This window comes from Harmonia axyridis, chromosome 4 (assembly GCF_914767665.1).
Source record: "Harmonia axyridis chromosome 4, icHarAxyr1.1, whole genome shotgun sequence".
NCBI lineage: Eukaryota > Metazoa > Arthropoda > Insecta > Coleoptera > Coccinellidae > Harmonia > Harmonia axyridis.
This window is the reverse complement of record NC_059504.1, coordinates 42,697,321-42,716,726: the sequence shown is the minus strand read 5'-3', so window position 1 is coordinate 42,716,726 and position 19,406 is coordinate 42,697,321. Positions and strand designations below refer to the sequence as shown.

The window sequence follows — 19,406 nt, the reverse complement described above, 5'->3', positions numbered from 1 at the left end:
CTACTATGAGCTGCTGACCTACGGCGCAACTGTTAACTTGGAACTGTACTGTCAACAATTGGGACGTCTGAAGCAAGCAATCGCCCAGAAGCTTTAGCCAATAAGAGAGGAATTGTGTTCCATCAGGACATATACCGTTGTATTTATCTATGGTAGATAGACTCTCAACCAACACTGTTAATTTTTTTGAATTTGACTATTGCCGGCCGAGAAGGTGATTCGCAACAATCCAAATGTGTTTATGTTTTACGAACTGTGATTGCAAATTTTCACTATTTTTGTATTGAATTTCAACAACTTCAAGGGTGAGAGCTGCCGAGCAGTTGGGCTATTCATATTGAAATTGAATCATCTTATTGGAAATCCCTTCATCAATCACAACAACGATAATTTGAAAAAGGCATGAACTGAGGTTGAAATTGAGTATCATTCCACATATTGCACCATGAAATAACTCGGGAAAAATTTGATCGGATCAATGTTGTATGAAAATCTCATAGAAACAGTCTTAAGAATTGTGGGGATATTATAATTCGAAACTTCTCTTGAAATAATAAATACTGACCTTCCTCTTATCTATTGATTCACAAATTTTCATGAATATTCGAACAATCTCACAACGAAAAATTAACTTTTTAAAAACTATTTGATGAGCATATGTATAGTAAGCAAATTACTTACCCTTTTTTGGCAAAATTACTGAGGTAGTGTATCAGGGCTTTGGCTACTGCAATATCTGTTCGGCTATAGTTATGTATGAAGAATCCGCCTTGGATTAGAGGTAATCCAAGGACATAAGGCAAGTCTTCTCCTCTCACGCTACCAGTTCTCTGGAATAAAAATAGAATAATTTATCAAAATAATATATCACTGTTCACATCTGAAAACTTCACAAAATGTAAAATTAAGAAAAGAAAGTTGCAGTGTAGTTTGGTGCAAATTGTCAAAGTTCTTTATAACATATTGCTAAAAAATAACTATTTTTTTTTCACTTTTTCTGTCACAACAGAAGGTATCACCACTTTATCGACTGTCGTCATTCGTCCTGAATTATATACATATTATTCGTAGAAATTATTCTCGAAGAATTCATTCTTACTGAGCATTTTATATTCTCCTAGTATATTTACTGGTCTGAAAGATGCTTTTATACCACCTAGAGATTATGAATCTAGATACTGATTCTAGTTAAATCCCCTTGGCTGCATATTTTTGGAACAGGAGAATTTTATGAATGAATACTTGAGAATTTTCTGCAATAATTGATGAGAACCGAATCTTATTTTAATCGAGTCTCTTCGTTTTGTAGCTGAACAGAATAATTTCATTTTACAAAATGGCGAAGGCGCCGAATGTCCGAACCTAAACACTATGTGCAAGATGAGAACACAACATGAATTTCTTTTGCGTGTGATATTCATGTAGGATCCAGTTATTGTTCCCTGTAAATAATTGAGATGATCAACAGGATGCTTGGAGACCTATTAGTTTCTTCAAGTGTCGAGGGCATGACAGTTTGAATGAATTTACAGGGAACGAATTGTTATTGTACATATAATGTAAAAAGGATGTGTAATTCTTCGGAGTGTCGAAGATGTGTCATGCCGGTTGTAAAACTTAAGAGATTTACTGGGGTTAGAAAAGATCGAAGACAAGACGGTTGTGCCAGATGTGTCACATCTGTGTATCAGGTTCTGGTCCTTCGAGAATATTCGATTTCCAGGAATCCGCGAAGATCTTTGTGGGCGGTACGGCAAAACTTATTGGACTAAGGGATGGTACTTTCCCTAAGGGTGTGGTCAAGCCGGAAGGAGGGAAGGACTAGGTAAGTTGCGGTCAGGGGACGAAGTAAGTTCGAGTCGAGAGCAGTGACGGCTCGTGCCCTCGAGATGTGGGTCGGCCACACATATATATATATATATATATATAAATCTTTTTTTTTTTTTTTTGATTCACACTAGCGTGGTAGTTCAATTGTGATTATTCGGGCCGGAAGGCCAAGAATAATTTCTGTTGTCAATGGAAGAAGATATATATATAATATAATATAAATTAATATAATAAATAAATATAATATACAGGGTGTTTCCTAAACATGCGGCAAAAATTCAGGGGGTTGTTCCTTGGACTATTCTAAGAATATTTTGTCCTTTGAAGATTTTTGAAAAACCTATTTGTTTCGAAGATATAGGGGAAACAAAATTTCAGATAATAACATTCAATAAATTCAACTCAACCTACAAAAACTGTTGAAAATGACCACCTCTAGCCAGCATACAAGCATCCAATCTTCTCCTCATTTACTGCCGAACCCTTTCAAAAATACCAGGATCATTTCTTATTAAGTTACACCCAGCAATGATCCGATTTCGCAAGTCTTCCAATTTTTAGTCAAAAAACTGGCCGTTTTTAGTAATTGGAATGTTGTTAAACAAATTTAAAAATAAATTGTACCTACTTAGTAAACACAGTGCGGTACGCATTATTATTTAAACTATTATTAATTTTAAAAATATGAAAAATGTTGTTCGCCCTGTATCTTCGAAACAAAGAGGTTTTTCAAAAATCATCCAAGGACAAAACATGCTTAAAATAGTCCAAGGAACAACCCCCTGAATTTTTGCCGCATGTTTAGGAAACACCCTGTATATATATAAAATGATTTTGGGAACCGTGAATATCTTACGGAAGGTCGTATACCCCCATTGACCAAAAAGAGGGTTATCCTTGATGCCTTGGCGTCCGGATAACTCTACGAAACCCACTAATAAGTGTGAAATATAAGAAAAAAGAAAAAAAAAAAATAAACACTATGCTTCAGGGAATAAATAAATATATATAAACAAATAGATTTCCACGTCACCCAAGAGGTACTATTTGACGACGTGTTGGTTTTTTGTTTTTAATGGGAAACCTCGCCTAGAATAGCCCTATTATAACCCAATATAAAAATTTAGTTCTCAAATCAATGAAAACTGAAATAAAAAGAAACTCTTGAAAAAACAGAAATAATAAAATATTCAATTATTAACATAACATATATATTTGAATAAACATAGAGAAAACCTCTCATGAATACATATAAATAAAAGTATAAAATAAAAATATAAAAAATCTTATAAAGACCACAAAAATATTGTGGAAATGACCGCATGTATTCTGGTCAAAAATGTATGAGCTTGCGTACCCTTTATTCATTTTTATAGATCAAATCAATTCGACGATCTTTCTTAGTCGCGAAGTCATCAATTATTTTCTCGAAAAAAATATTTCCTCTGGCTAGTTCTCTAACTAAACCTCTTTCGATTGATATCAGTGCCAGGTTATTTAAACGGTCTTGAGACATCGTGTTCCTACTGAAAGATTTTATTCTTTTGAGCGCTGAAAAACTTCTTTCTACTGACGCGCGGATGTTGGTGGCAGGGACAAAATCATACAAAATAACTTATATAATTCAGGAACATCGGAAACAATATTATTTGAGAAAATGAATTCCGTAATAGCATTCAGCGTATTTGAATTGCCGAAGATAGCATTGTCCGAGTACAAAATTTGTAACTCACGTTTGAGTTTATCCTTATCGAAAAAGTTTTTGTAATTATCGATCAAAGATTTGAAAGGTATTTCCGGAAAATTACGAACGTATATATCAAATTTATTAAAATTCATTAGTTCCAAAAAATGAAGTGATGAAATGTCTTTAAACCTTATTTCAATTTGAGTTATAATTAAATCCAGAATTTCACAAAAAAGCCGTTTCATTGAGGAATTATCCGTGAGCTGAATTTCGGAATCTATTTTACGTTTTCGACGTCTAGCACTCGGTGGCATTACTTCTGGGAGTTTTTCTACTTCTGAATATAAGCGGATGAAATACTCATCTTCTGTGCGAAATTTTTTCAGAGTCGATAATAAAGAAGTGATTCTGGCGTTGCAATAAGTTATATCTGATAACTTATGCTGGATTATAGAAAAAACGGGATCTGTGTATGTAAAAATCAAATTAAAAGAGTGGAGAATGAACAAAAATTCGAAATCATTCAACATTTTCTTCAGACCGGTAGCGTCACGTATTGTAATATCATCCCATTCATCTAAATTGTCGCTGATATGATCAAAAACTTCAATTAATTCTTCTCTCTTATCGAATATTGTTTTTACAGCGCGAGATTTGAAATTCCAACGAGTTTCCGAGCTAGCTTTTTTGCAAATTTCGTCTAGAATATTAGTGCGTTTACTTGATTTAGTGAATAAACTGAAAAGTTGCTGCTTGACGCTCTGCAATACGATAACCGGCCAGCCGACCCAGTGTATTGGGAAGCGACCTAACATCGAGTTGTTGTGCCGTTCTACTGAGTGGTCGTATTCTGGGCGTATGTCGTAGTATCTTTTCCTTTACGTAGCGCTCTCGGTAGCGCTGGTTCCACCATCGGCTCTTGGCCGACCTAACGTGATGAGATGCTTTCATTCAGTGACATTCCAGGAGTTGCAATTGTATAATTGTAACATTTGTGTTACACTGTTACATTTCAGACCTAATGTTACGGTGTTACGTACAATTCTGGAATAACTTGTTTGGGGTGATGTTACGAAAAGTAACCATTTACGATTGTGGTTTGTTACAATTTATGAAAGGGAATAACAACGCTGGATGCTTTGGAAATCGAATATTAGGTGGGTCCGAAAGAAAATATTGGCCGGTATAAGTTATATTTTCCTGTTCTGAGTGGAAATATTCATTATCGAGGGAATTTGGATATCGAAATCGATAACTCCGATTGAGTTTGAATGAATTGAATATCTAGAATTATTTTCTATTTCCCGATAATTTTTGGGTCGGCCCGGCCGACCCTGCCGACCCTGACGAGCCGTCACTGGTCGAGAGTAAGTTAAAGTTAAGTCGAAGACGAGTAGAGTTCAAGTCAGGCCTAAGTCGAGTTAAGAGTGAGTTCTGTCGGTTGAAACTTAAGACGTAAGACGAAAAGACGGTTCGCGGACTAGATTAAGACGAGTCGAGAACGATTTAAAGACGAGACGACCGAACGAAAGACTTAAAGAGTAAAAGACGAAGACGTGACATATCGAAGACGTTTCGAGTAATTAACACTCGAGTTAAAGACGAAATTCAGTACCGTAGTGAGAAAGAAAAAATCTTAGTATACGGCACATTTGCCGGAGTTAAAATAAGACTTATTACGCAAAATGAGATTACAGATATTTTTTGAGGGCTTATTTGGTAGCGTAGTAGTGTGATGTAATGTATAATGTTTACTCACTACCTCAATGTCACCCCGAAACCAGCCAACTAGCAATTATTCAAATCAGGTGCTTTTTCTAAAATACCCAACATTATTGAATGAGAATTGAAAGAGATTCTCAATACCAATATTGAACAATATTTCTCCAAATTCAATGGAAAACATCATACACTGTAACTGTTCACTCTTTGTGAATTTTCTGTAGCAATACATAGCCTGACCTATTTTAAAAGATCCACTGGATTGCCTCTTTGCGAAAAGCTAAGATCGAAAAATGTTTCATTTCGAGGTCAAGAAGATTGTTTAAATTCGGATCACTTGGAACATTTTATTCCTTTTGTTTTGTGACAAAATGAATCGTTATGAGGATATGAAGGGTTCAATTGTTTTAATGAAATTCTTTTACACAGACCACTGCGCATAATTGAAAAAGTGAGTTCTCGTGGAAGGACAAGTAACAAACCCTAAAAAACAATTTCAATCGAAAGATGCAACAAAAATTCAACATTTAACCTTATTCAATTTTCAAATATTTCCTCTTGATCATCGATGCCGAGTTTCTATCATCTGCTCCAACCTTCAGATGTTAATGAAAGCATTAAATGAAGTGAAAGAAGAAAGGAGAAATAAATGGATAAAAAAAATACTACTGAAAATAGTTGTCCAAAATAACGCACAATCTAAAAATTGCAAAGGTAACAATTTCAAAAGTCGACGTGAGGTTAGATTCAAATATCCTGGTGCAGTTGGAAAAGATTTGAAAATAAACTGGTTTCAATTTTTGAATATGTTCATAAGCAATACAGAAATATATGATTATGTGAGAAATAACTCTAACGATTTCTCACATGACACACTTCATATCTCCAGAGTAATTCAGAGAAAAAAGTAAAGCAACAAATGTGTTTAGTTTTTCTTTAAAGAAAAATGTCTCATTTTCAAAGAATCTCTTTGACCATGGAATAAAACTCCAAGATCACATTGAGTATCTGCATTCGATGTTCCCTTCAATTCTAGAAATTTTTTTTGACCTAGGCTCTACCCAAGGAGTCGATTCTTTTAAAATGGTTCACCCTGTATAAACATAGCCTCTCTATTTCTCTGATCCCTTCCACAAATAAAGGAGATTCTTCAACTCAAAAGGATCACAGTATTAAGAAAAGAGTACCAGAATTAGCGTCGAATCTCAACTCCCGAGAGGAGCTAATATCGATTTCATCTCCAGACAATCAAGGTCTGAATCTTCTAAATACTCACTGAGCTCAAGTGTAAATTCTATTGGAGTGACCCTATTTTCATGAGTGCGTTGGTGGAATGAAACGAAAAGGGTTGGTGTCGTTCAGGAGGAATACAATGAGGATATCATCAAGGAAAAGTAAAAAAACATTCATTTTGTCATCAATGTTAGAAACCCTAAATTTACAATTCATTTACTTTCTCCTACATAGGCATACAACTTTGCTTCAGCCGTTTCTTTTCCGAAATCCGAGGTTTTATTGTTCAAAACTGGTTCTACATTTATGATTCAAAGTATTGTCCATTGCTGGCCACTACATTCTCCCATATTTTGGACATCGTACGAATCCAGCGTTGAGAAAACTGGTCATAGTTTGAAGCGATCCACGTATCGATCCAATTTTTTACTTCTTTATAAGTTCAAAAGTGCTGGTCGACCAGGACGTGTGCCTATGATCGAAACAAATGATAGTACGGTGGAGCAACGTCTGGAGAATACGGCAGGTGAAGTAGGACTTCCCATTTCAACGTTTCAACGGGATCGAGCATTATCATGCGGTGCATGCGATGCAGAAATACCTCCCGTTTTTGCCTTGCGAGCAGCTGTTCACAAGCAAACAAACGTCGTTCAACATCTCTCGGCTTCAACTTGAAAGGCACCCAATATCCTTGTATCTGAATCATTCTCATGTCTTTCAGGCGTTTTGAAATGGCTTGTTGCATCACTCCCAATAATCCTGCCAATTCTTGTTGGTTTTGACGCAAGTCTTGATCAAGTAATGCCTCCAATTCTGCATCTTCGAAAACCTTCTTTCTACGCCTTCGACGTCAAAATCACCGTTCTTGAAGCGTTGTAACCACTCTTGGCACGTTCCTTTACTAATAGCGGCCTCACCATAGGTATTTGAGAGCATTCGATTAGCCTCAGCCTCAGATTTCTTCATATTGAAGCATAAAATTGAAACCTCCCGCAAATAACGGGAATTTGGCTCGTGAGCTGACAATTTTGATCGAGAATATGTTTATGATGCAGACATAAAACGACTAATGTTTCGATGGCGTTATGTTCATTACAAATACCCAAGCTTGTTGTATGACATTTACGATCTATTTATTTCGACAACCAATTACCGCTACAGCCATCTATTGCAAAATGGCGAAAGCAAAATTGTACACCTAATAGCTCAAAAGGGATTTTGATATTTGAGATCCCCTCAATAGACAACGTATTCGAAACACCCGATACTTTTTTCTGAGACATCTCGTATAAACCTCAGATCTAACAGTCTCAAATTCAAAAAATGTCATCGATACCTAAGATACTGGTGCACCTAGTCACCCTCACAAATTTCGAAGAGAGGTGATTGCCGAAGTGAAAAAAGTACATTCAAGTCGTTCAACTTTTCCCATTTCATATGCTACGACAGTCTCCTCCAAGATCTGCATGTATTTCGTATAGAACTCACGCCATGACGTCCAACCAAAGTCAACGAAATATATTTACCTCCCGCATACAGACAGCAACGTGCTGAATAATAAACGAAGTAGGAAATGCACAGCAGGTGAGCGTAATTTGGTTGTGGATATCCCCCCTAATGCCGCTTTTATGGCCAGAGCATCTTATTTTCGACCGGATGGGGGCGAGCATTTAGCTGCAAATTAAATTAATTTAAACGTACGCTCAGTTGAATTTACGGATGTTTTGGCGCCCCTTCCGTCCGGTCGCATTGAAAGAAATGTCGTAGCGTTATGTTACAGGTATGGAACGGTTATTTAATAACAGTCCGGTACGGTTATTTAATAACGGTCCGAGTTTCATGAGAACGAATTAGGGTTGAGGGGTATTTCGAAAATGGGTTGCTGCTTTTAAGCCAATTCGATTAAGTATTCCTGTGAATCCGAGGGAAGAGAAGTGGCGCTTAATTTTAAGGCGATTATTATTTTGTTGCAGAACGTCTTGAGCTTAGAGTTTTACGAGTGGAATCTCCAGATATTCTATAACTGTGAGGAGGTTTAGGTTTAAATGTCTTTTAAATTTTATTTCTCGTTCTAGATGTTTAACAGAATCATATCCAAAGGAAATAATTCTAACGGAAATATTCTTGATGTGGAATTAATATCTATGCATAAATGTTGAATATTATGTTTTATTTATGTAACGCAACTTCTGAAGTGTCATTATATTAGGTGTACAACTTTGCTTCCGCGTTTTGCAATGAATGGTTGCAATGGACAGAAGTAGTCGAAATAAATAAATGTCATACAATAAGCTTAGTTATTTGTAAACATAACGCCATCGAAATATTAGTCAATTTGTGTCTGTATTGCAGACGAAGAATGGGTTCATTACTATCATCCTCAGCGCATCATGGAAATATTCCGGCCATGCTTCCACGTCAACGGCCAAACCGTATATTCAAGGTTTCAAGGTCATGCTCAGTATTTGGTGGGACTAGTTCGACTTAGTGTATTATGAGTTGTTAAAACCGACTGAAACAATCACAGGCGATCGTTATACAACGCAATTAATGCATTTGAGTCGATCATTGAAAGACAAACGGCCGCAATACAATGAGAGACATTAGGTTGAGTTGAACAGGAGATGTACTTAGGTATGCACCTAAGTACTGGACTCCGCCATTCCTTACATTGAATTTTCAATGTTTTTTTTTTCTTTGTGAAATTATTTGTATTCATCTTGTATTGTGGGAATAAAGTCAACTATTATTATTATAATGATTTTACAGCATGAATATGCTCGACCCAATGTTGCAAAGTAGTCAAGTCATACTTGAAAACGTTGAACTATCCCACCTACCGTATTCTCCAGACGTTCCTCCCTTGGACTATCATGTGTTTCGATCCATGGGACACGGCCTGGCCGATCAGAACTTCCGGTGTTATAAATAATTAAAAAATTGGATCGAATCGTGGATCGCTTGAAAAGATGACTAGTTTTTTCAACACGGGATTCGTACGCTGCCCGAAAGATGGAAGAAGGTAGAGCCCAGCGATGGACAATACTTCGAATAGTAAATGTATAATCAGTTTTTTACCAATATGTCAAAAAAAATTAATGCCTCATTTACGAGCTCGATTCATGAGGGAATTGATTTGGTAAAAACCAAAACCTTAAAAATACAACTATTTTTGAGCTTTAAGAAATAATTGAAAAATGGCATGAAATGAAAAGTTCTCATATCATATGCTTTAAACATGAAACCAACACTTTTTTCAGAAGAATCCAATGGTGTAGTGATTTGTTTTTTATGGCTATTAGTTAACAGTTATAATACAAACTTGTGTTTTTTTATGTAAACCATAAAAATTTCTGTTCTTCTTCTAGTTTACGATTTATGGAACAATGGCGTTCCAGTTGGGATACCCTGTATTTCTTAAACCTTGGTTGAGCGTCAAGAAGGGAGTGTTATGTGGTATGCATCCAGATCTTGGCGTAGACTGTCGACAAAGATTAAATGGGAAAACTTAAGTGTCTCTTTCCCATTTCGACATTCATTTCGCGGAGAACAATATATTATTTGTAACTGACAAGAATTATTTCATAGACGTGAGTTATGAATGATTTTTCGAGGTATCACATGATACTTCATGTGATACCTCGATATCACAAGATACTACAAGAAAAATGACACGTCTTTTTGAACTACGAGAAAATCCTCAAAGCCATCTCGATTCTGAATATCAAACTCTCTGAAACAAGATTGACTGTGTTCCGTGAATTATCTACAAGTCAGGCAGACATTTCTTGAACCCATTTCGATGAATACATAAAAGAGCAAGTAGAAACCACTATGAAAGATGCTGAAGTGAGTTGTGTGAACCTAATTTTATTGGTTTATTCTATTGAACTTAACCAATCATCTTGCGCTCCAACTGAATCACTCTGATTTTTAGTATATAACTCTTAAATAGTGATATTAAATTAGCGAGTTGAACTCATTCTCAATAAAAAGGTCTACTTGAAGAAGGCAATCTAATATCAATATAGAAATGTGACAATATTGTGCCAAAACCTTCACAAGGTATCTGATATATACTTTTTTGTCTAGAAATATAATTCCAACTGAAGAAATATTCACAGCAACCAAAAAATAATTATCCTTAACAATTTTTTCTTACTCTCCCTCAAATCATCAGTTTTCACTTGCTGACTCAATAAATGATTGCTTTCAATTAAAGAAGTCAAATGATACCACTTAATGAAGGCAATATGATATCGCCTCGTCAGTTGGAATTTTATTTCTAGACAAAAATATAAAAAATTGATTATAACTCAACTATAATAACAATAATTGTAATCTTGAACGATAGTTGTAAATTTAAATAAAATAAATAAATAAATATATCAAATAGATCAGATAGTGAAGGTTTTGGCACAGTACTTTTTATTATTTTGATATTGATATTAGATTGCCTTCATCAAGTGGATTCAGACCTTTGAAATAGTAATGATTTATTGCTAAGTCACCATCAATCGACACATAAAATTGTTATTCCAATTGAAAATTGATTATTTGCTTATCAATTTCACAGAAGAGTAAAAAATAAGATTTATGGTTCCACTTATATATGCTATGACAAAATAACACTTGTCGAGATCGCTAAGTCTTAAAAACAAGGGAGTATTCATCAAAGAGATATATCAGAAAAAGACAGTGTTCTTCCTTTATCACAATACTCTGATAGTTAAAAAACTTCTTAATGATGATGATCCCTTCATTCGATTTTTCTAATCAGTACAACTACTTCTATTATTATTTCTCTATGACAATATCCAATTCAATCAATGAAACATTGAAAAGTGATAAATATTGAAACAAAAAAAAAATGACGAGAGCTAAAGAAATCATTTTCCGATCTTCATTGAATCCTTAGAAATTGGATCAAAAGAGCTGGGAAATTTGTGATACAAATCTGGCCCCAATCACTTCATCGTTCTCTCCATAAACGTGTGATTCAGAAAATCCGCTTTACCAAATTTTCCCATCGAGAAAAACATTATCCCCCTGGTGAGCCTCGATCATCTGATAATGGCTGGATTATTCTTGATGGATTATTACTCAATAGCTCACTCTGGTAATCCAAAGGAAAGTCTGCTTCACGAAATTTAAGGGCGGGTGGTAATATACAGTCTTTTGTTTCCAGAAAATTTTCTCCATCAATCATCCGCGGGACAAATGGGAAGTTTTATAAGTTGAAGGGAAAAATCTGCTTCCGTCATGAACTGGTCTGATTTCGTAGATCTTATCGACTTCGATAAGATCTGAGCTATTTTGGTTGGATATAATTGCTATTCTAGATTGGAATATGCTATTCGAGATTTGTGGATACTGAGTTTTCATATTTGAAACCAAATGGTTATAAATTACTTTGATGATCATTGTAATTATAGGACATTCGCAAACTATAAATTTTGAAGATCAGGTCCTTTTCAGATTATTCGATTAACCAGTAAATTTTAAGCATCTGTCATTTACACACATTGTCGAAATTTGAATGGTCTCAAACAGTCCGACGACATGCCAGCAATCTGTAGACTGTGACGTTATTCAAAAAAGTTTGGCTTATTGTATGAACTTTTTAGTGGATCAGATGCAATACCTTCAACTATTTTCCGTTATTGGATGAATGCAGCCCAGTGACAGACATGTTATTTGTGAATTCAAGGGATACGATACCACATGATGCGTGAATTTGATGTTCTTCACTGAAATATGTATCATTCTGACTAGGGGCATCGCAACTAGGTCAGTGTTGTCTGATTCGACAGGGATGGGTTTTGAAGGTCTGTTTCCTTCGGTAAAATAGACAAGTTCACACATATACAGTTTCGGAAAATACATAGAAAAAAATAGGATAGTCGACATTAACTCACTTATTCACTTAAAGTTTACATCTTGGAGTTGTGGATTGTGAATTCAGAGAAAATTCATGGTCCAGTGAAACAGTGCAACAATCAAAAGATCTTCGTGATGCGATATCGATAATTATCTTTCGATAGCAAAATGGGGATGGTCATAGTGCTATACACTTGGTTTGATAAAAGAATTAGTCGCTCCCTGCGTTATAAGACATATTGTTCGAAAATAGAGTAAATTCTTCGCAAATTGAAATGTTCAATGGAAGAAAAATCCAAATTATTGAATGGTTCTTCAGTGGTCAATCAATTGTGAAGAAAACCAATTCATTTACTGTTTGCTTTGAAGATGGGCCTATACATTCAAGTTCCGCCATTTCTACAATAACTACAAAATTTGAGGAATGTGGGTGTTCAGGAACATCCAGTGAGTGTAAGATTGATAAAGCACCAAAAAACCACTTATGGAAATTTTTTGAGGAAAGAAGAAGATAGATAATAGATTTGGCTCCTGTTTGGCTCATCAAGGTAGATTATTTGAACATTCAATTTGAATTTTTTGACCCTCGATTTCTCATTTTTCAGAATTCGTTTATATTTTTCATTATATTTCGTATTTTGTATAATTCATTCCATTCTCAATCCAGTATTGACGGATAAACCTACATTTGTACAGAGGAAACTTTTTGTGTCATTCATAATAGCAAATAAATTCCTCGCTCTCTGACCATCCCCACTTCGCCATTTAAAGAGAAGACTCGTTTATTAGATACTCTATGGCGCATATGTTTTGATTGTTGCACCGTTCCAGTGAACCATGAGTAATGTCAGGAAAAACGATGAAGATCCTTTCTGAGATGCATACAAAACCTGATGTGTCTACTTGTACCTGTAAAACTTTCAGACAAAACAGGAGATTTTTCAGATTTATACCTATTTGATTTTTAGAGATCGTGTAAGTTTCATATTAAATCTAATTTATACTCATAGACTCTATGGATGACATTTTTGACATATCGAAAATGGGATGCTTTGTCACCAATCTACGGCTGAAAAACTCCTTTGTAAACTATAAGGTGATCCATTTAAAAATCGTCTACTCTCCTCTACATCTCAAAAACAGTAATTAGTTTCTATAATCTGTTATGAGTATCATATCTTACCGAACTGCAAGGCTATGGAATACCCTACCTCAAGATGTATTCCCCCTTGGTTACAACTTACAGCAGTTTAACCCTTATTGGCACAGAGATCAGCGAAGATATTTTGCACGGGTGGCACGACAAATAAAAGTTCATAATTACTTATGTTTTTGTATTTATTTAGGAAGAAATATGAATATATAATGAAAAATCAATGTAAATTTTTTTCCAAAAAAATCGTGGGACCCTATAGGAGGTGGTACATATAGTGTACCACTATGCCTGAAAGATAGAAATGAAAGTTACTTGTCGAATTATTTACGATGAGCAATTTTACCTTTGAGTGGAAATCCTGGAAGCATGTTTTCGTTTTGGACAAACACAAAGGAACTTTACAAATTGTACAGGTCCATTCAGTTCTCACTTGATTAATTTTTGTGCTGCATACTGCGCATCTTCTTCTGGTGCCTCTTCCAGGTTGATGTGCTGAACTGTCAAGTCTGACTTCTATGGATACTTGCGGTTTATGCTTCTTAATTTCTAATGGACTGTTGTCTCGTTTTCTTTTTAATGAGACAAGTCATCACTGATGTCATCTACGACGTCTTGAACCAAATTTTCGATACAAATTTCATTCCGCAAGGGATGTTCTGACTCGTCAGCTTCGTCCTCGTCAACAATAGATTCTGCATCAGATGGAATATTTTCTATTTCCTCCATAAGCTCAGCATGGGTTAGTCCTTTCAATGTGAATGGCAAATATTCCATTGTATCTGGAATAATAGTTCATGACCAACCCTTATATACGTACGGCGCAGTGGTACATATAAAGTACCACTACATTCTAGACAAAATATTGAGAAAATTTAAATATACTTACTTGATGAAAACTATTCTTGAAGCTTATAGGATAAACACACTCAACAAATAAATTCAAATGAAAAAAAGACGGTACTTGTTCACAAAAAAATTGGTTTGCATATAAACGTGTACTATCCTGCAAATGCGTCGCAGAAACTAATGTTTGATAAAAGGGATGTTTACGTTTGCGCACAAGATATGCGTATTATGCATATATGCACGCGATGCATTAGGAGGTACACTTTTAAAGCTTCCGTGCCGTATCAAATTTGCGATAAAATGAGTGGTATGTTATATGGACCACTGTGCTGCGCTTGTTCGGGAAAAGGTGGTACAATTTTTGTACCACTGTTCCAGTAAGGGTTAAGACACGCACGAACCGATTTCTTCTAAATTCATCTCGGGGCGCTTGAAAGGGCGTTATAAGCTCAGTCTTTTGCCGAGAGATGCGTATAAAAAAAAAACATATATAAATCATAGAAATTACTGAAAAAAAAATGTTTAAAATTTATCGAATATCCCAAACAGAAACCAAGATGTAGCGAAATATATATTTGGAACGGTCATTTCTCAGAAAACACGAGAACGAATCAAGATAACTATAATCTGTTTTCTGCCATCTTATTAATATGAAAAAAGGGACCAGGAGTCTTTGAAGATATTTTCTTTAAATCTTATAGTTATAGTGAGAATCGAACTTGGGACACGCTGTACTTATACTTTTGTCCATTTACTTTATATGTGGTATTACATAATATTTCAAATACAATTCAAATAAAAATAAGAAATACTATGAACAATGAAAAAAAAACGCGAACTCACCATCGGAAAATCCCTCTCCCCGTTCTGATGATTGAAATGTAGAAAAAATGTCTTTCCTCCCCGCATCGCGTGGAGATAACCTACCCTAATGAGGGGCGCCACCGTGTGACCGTCACTAAGCACGTCCAACGCGGCATCGCGCACGCTCAGCGGGTTCTGCGTCGGACGCTCCCAGTCCGTGTACTCGTTCTTCAGCGTGGAGAAGATCTCGTTCAGGTGGTAGTAGTACGAGTTGCGCACGAACGTCCTCAAGATGCGATCGCGCCGACTCTCGTTGAAACCGAACTCGAGGTCCTGCGCACTAAGATCGAGGTAGGACTCGGTGCTGGTCAGCGAGAAGATCAGGTCCCGTTCGGGAAAGTCGGCCAGCTCGAAACCGGCCGAGGTGGCCACGGTGCTTGACGAGCCTCCGCCCGTCGTCAAGGGCACGTTGGTGGATGGGTTGAGGAGGATTGTGCCGTCGATGAACGGGGCAAAACCTGAAAAAATAAGAGTCAGTGTGGATTATACGTGTTGGATGAATGGTAGATGGAGATGGACCTTCTAGAACTGAGACCTTGTTTGATCTGTTGTATTAATTATCTTCTCAATCATTTACTACATCCATAGAACTCTCGACTGTCACATTGAGAGGATTGTGTAATGGCTCACCATTACATGTAAACTGCGTAAATTCGGTATAAAGTTACATAAAACATACCTATAATCAAACACATCGCCAACATTATTGGACCCTCCTATGTTTGTTGAAATTAGACCCTATTAATACAAGTCAAAAGGTGTATTACAAAGTACATTTAATAATCACTTGATATAACTAATAGAATGGCAGAATTTCATCAAGAAAAAAAATAAACGAAAAATAGTGCGGAATAAAATTGTTACCAGAAACTGTAATAAAGGAAAAAACCACATAGGAAAATAGTATATTATTCAACGAGCGGTAATGTAGGTCATAACTCACGCAGATGATGTTTGCAGCACGAGCCGCAGGCGAGTGCTGTAATTCATCAAGTGAGTTATGACCATTACCGCAAGTTGAATACTATACTTTATCTACGACTATATCAATAAATACTAAGAAAAAAATACAGACTTAGAATAAAGACAGAAGGAACGGGAAATAAACATAATGTGCTCGATCCCGTACAAGAGAGATGGAAACTTAGTGCCACCAATCACAATCGAACTAGCTTCGGCTAGCTCGAATCCAGTACACAGTACAGACATAGAAATTTATTGAAAAACCTTAATAATTGCCTATAAAAATGCATTAAAATATACCAAAAAATATTCTCTGTAAACGATGACCTTATGATCTTACACCCATCTTGAAAATTTTTTCAAACTCCTTTATATTTTTTCGGGCAATTAATTCTGTATGGTAACATCAGCTGTTTGTCTTTTGGAAATGTATACCTTTATAATATTTCATCTTCACTATCTGAATTAATCGTTTTCAGCAAAACATTCACAATAATTAGATATCAACTTAATTTGAAAACGTCAAAAGTGACATTCCCTCGGACTATCCTCCCCTCAATAACAATAATGGAATGTTCCTTTTCGGCCAAACGAATAGAAGCAGAGAAGTATAGAAGCACAGATCCATATTTTCCTATTTATAATAGTGAGTTATAGTAGTGAGTTATTATAAATCACGCTGTTTGTTAATAGATACTATTAATTGCTCAAAAGCAGTTGAATAATGAGTATATAATTCAATAGGAGTAGATAAATGTATGAATTTTCGGTCTGTCCTCCCCTGTTTTGTAGTTAAGTAAAAGTTGAAGCGACTGTGCATGGAAACAATAAGGGAGATAATGGTATCCATTGGGATATTGTTCCATTTTTTTTGGGCCGCGAGTGTGAAATCCTGAAGGTTGCTAGGAGGATTAATTCGGTTTGAGATTGCTTCTTTCAACAAATTTCCACATGTGCTCAATGGGACTCATGTCATGACGACCTTTAAGCCTCTACAAAAATTATTGCTCCTCCTTGGCATACCAAGGAGTTTAAAGAGGATTATGACACCAGAAGTCATTTCGTAAAACGAATTCTCTGGCAAAAGGTAATATTCCGTGTTGCCATGACCATCTTTAAACTCGCACCGACTATCACAAACTAAAACAACTGGTTTTGTCCGAAAAAAAATTCGCCACTGACCAAACAGCCAGTCTATGTGTTCCTGTGCCCACTGGGCTCATATTGTCTTGCATCGTTAGTGGGATAGTTTCCTCTAAACAATGAAATGAGTAGCTATTGATTTTTTTAAGAGTATGCAAGTGTTTTTCAATATCAAAATGGAACCTCTTATTGGAAAACCCTTTACATCTGTGATACTAACCCAACAGGGTGAATTCAATGAGAAAATTTTCAAACTATAATTTTATTACTCATTATTTCAATTGGGTTGCAGTTAAAATATTTTGGCTTTACTGTGTTTCACTTAATTTGAGATTCAAAAGCCTCCACAGGATTTCTACTTTTATGTTATATAAAAAATAATAAGTTAATAGAATATGCTCTCCCTTCGATTATAATTTGTTTGGCATAGTTCTTGGGTTGAGGTGAAGAAATTTAGAATCAATAAAAGAGTCTTTAATACTTTCGGCCTATATTATGCGCCCCATCCTTTTAAATGAGATTCTAACTAGTATCTACTGAGTATTTTCTTACCTGGTAAAAATCTAGGTGACTCTATATTCACACTAAGTAGTTGATCTAATGATTTCAGTCTCAAACAAGGCGCCAAGTCATCCTCTAGAAGATCTCCATGACACCCTGTGTGTTCGGCTACAGTTCTCTTCACCGACAAGGGATCCCTCTGTATCGCCCAAGGACTCAGCCCTGATCCACTCAGCAGAATCACTCGATGAAGAAGTTCTGTGGAAGAAAGAGAAAATAAGCAAACATATTTAAACGTGTCTATTGTTGTTAAGACCTCGAAAAGAAATGAGGAAAATTCATGAATCATCCTGTAACTCGATAACCAAGGCAGTCAGACCCAATATATGGGGTATATCTAGAATCACCTCGGTGTCTTCTTTTAACGGTTTCCTTTTACCAATGAAGCACCCTGTATAATGTACAAAGTATTCCATAATTAGGTATATCTTAAAATTTATACGACCAAAGTTTTTTATTCGTATCAAAAACTTTGCTACACAATAATAAAACATCTTGTAATACAGCTATCAGCATGCATATGTGAATCGAGAAATGCACATCGTATAGTACATAATACATAAACAGTCGAACGCTGTAAGTCGTATTGTTTTACAGCTTTCTAAATATAAGCGTAACTCAGTTCCGAGTAACTTGTATCCTTGGAGAGGTTTCATCTCAGTTTTAGTGGCACTCCAACAATCTTGTCTTGGCTTTTCACCAAGAAAGTTCGCTTCAACTCTGAATACAACTAATTTTCGACGTTGTAGATTGGCTGCATAAGCGCAATTATCATGCATCACAGATGCACCGAGTATTATAAAAAGGAAAAACGGAATGTTTATTATTGCGGAGCATACTCGGAAAATGAAATATATAGGAACCAGTTGTGGATAGTGGAAAACTGGGATAACCTCGCCAACTATTGGAAATAACACATGCGGATTTTGTGGGTCCTGTGTACTGCATGATCACTGCAGTAATGATATTATCCTGATAGGGTTTTTCCAGATATTCAATGAATATGATATGACGTGACTTTTAACGAAACCCAAATTGTAAAACGTTCCAGTTTACTTCGTATATGTAAACAAAAACATAGATGAAATTTACAAAATGCATCATTATTTACTGTTATTACTGTGGCGACAAGAAGTCATTAGACATAATAACAATAACAATAACATTCCTTTATTTCAAATGATTTGTAGTTACATAATATAAACTATACAAATTAAGTGAAATGACGTGACAATTTAAGTTTTACATTGCTTTTTCAAAATATTCCTGGAGACTATAAGGTTCTAATTGAATAAGTAGATTTTTTACTTCGATTTGGAATTTTTTATATTGTGAAATGCCTTTTATCTGGTTTGGTAGTTTATTGAAAGCTCTTATACTCATGTAGGTTGGACTTTTTTCAGTTAATGTTAATCTGTGTTGGGAAAATTATGTCTAAAGTTCTTGTATTATATGAATTTATATTTTCGCTTGTGAATTTGCTGCTATTTTTATGTAAAAACATTAAACATTCGAACAAGT

The 19,406-nt window shown here is 35.6% G+C and overlaps 1 protein-coding gene across 3 annotated transcripts in view; it reads right to left on the bottom strand.

Moving 5' to 3' along the window:
* LOC123677556 (neuroligin-1-like) overlaps positions 1–19,406 on the bottom strand; it is a 536,762-nt gene that overhangs the window by 49,931 nt on the left and 467,425 nt on the right. For 2 of the 3 annotated variants that reach the window (XM_045614140.1, XM_045614142.1), the window contains 3 exons: positions 17,877–18,083; positions 15,198–15,676; positions 682–830 (listed from right to left, as the gene is read on the bottom strand). In XM_045614140.1, the coding sequence (XP_045470096.1) occupies positions 682–830; positions 15,198–15,676; positions 17,877–18,083 (835 nt within the window). The remainder of the gene's footprint in view (positions 1–681; positions 831–15,197; positions 15,677–17,876; positions 18,084–19,406) is intronic. The other variant, XM_045614141.1, reaches the window with a different exon arrangement.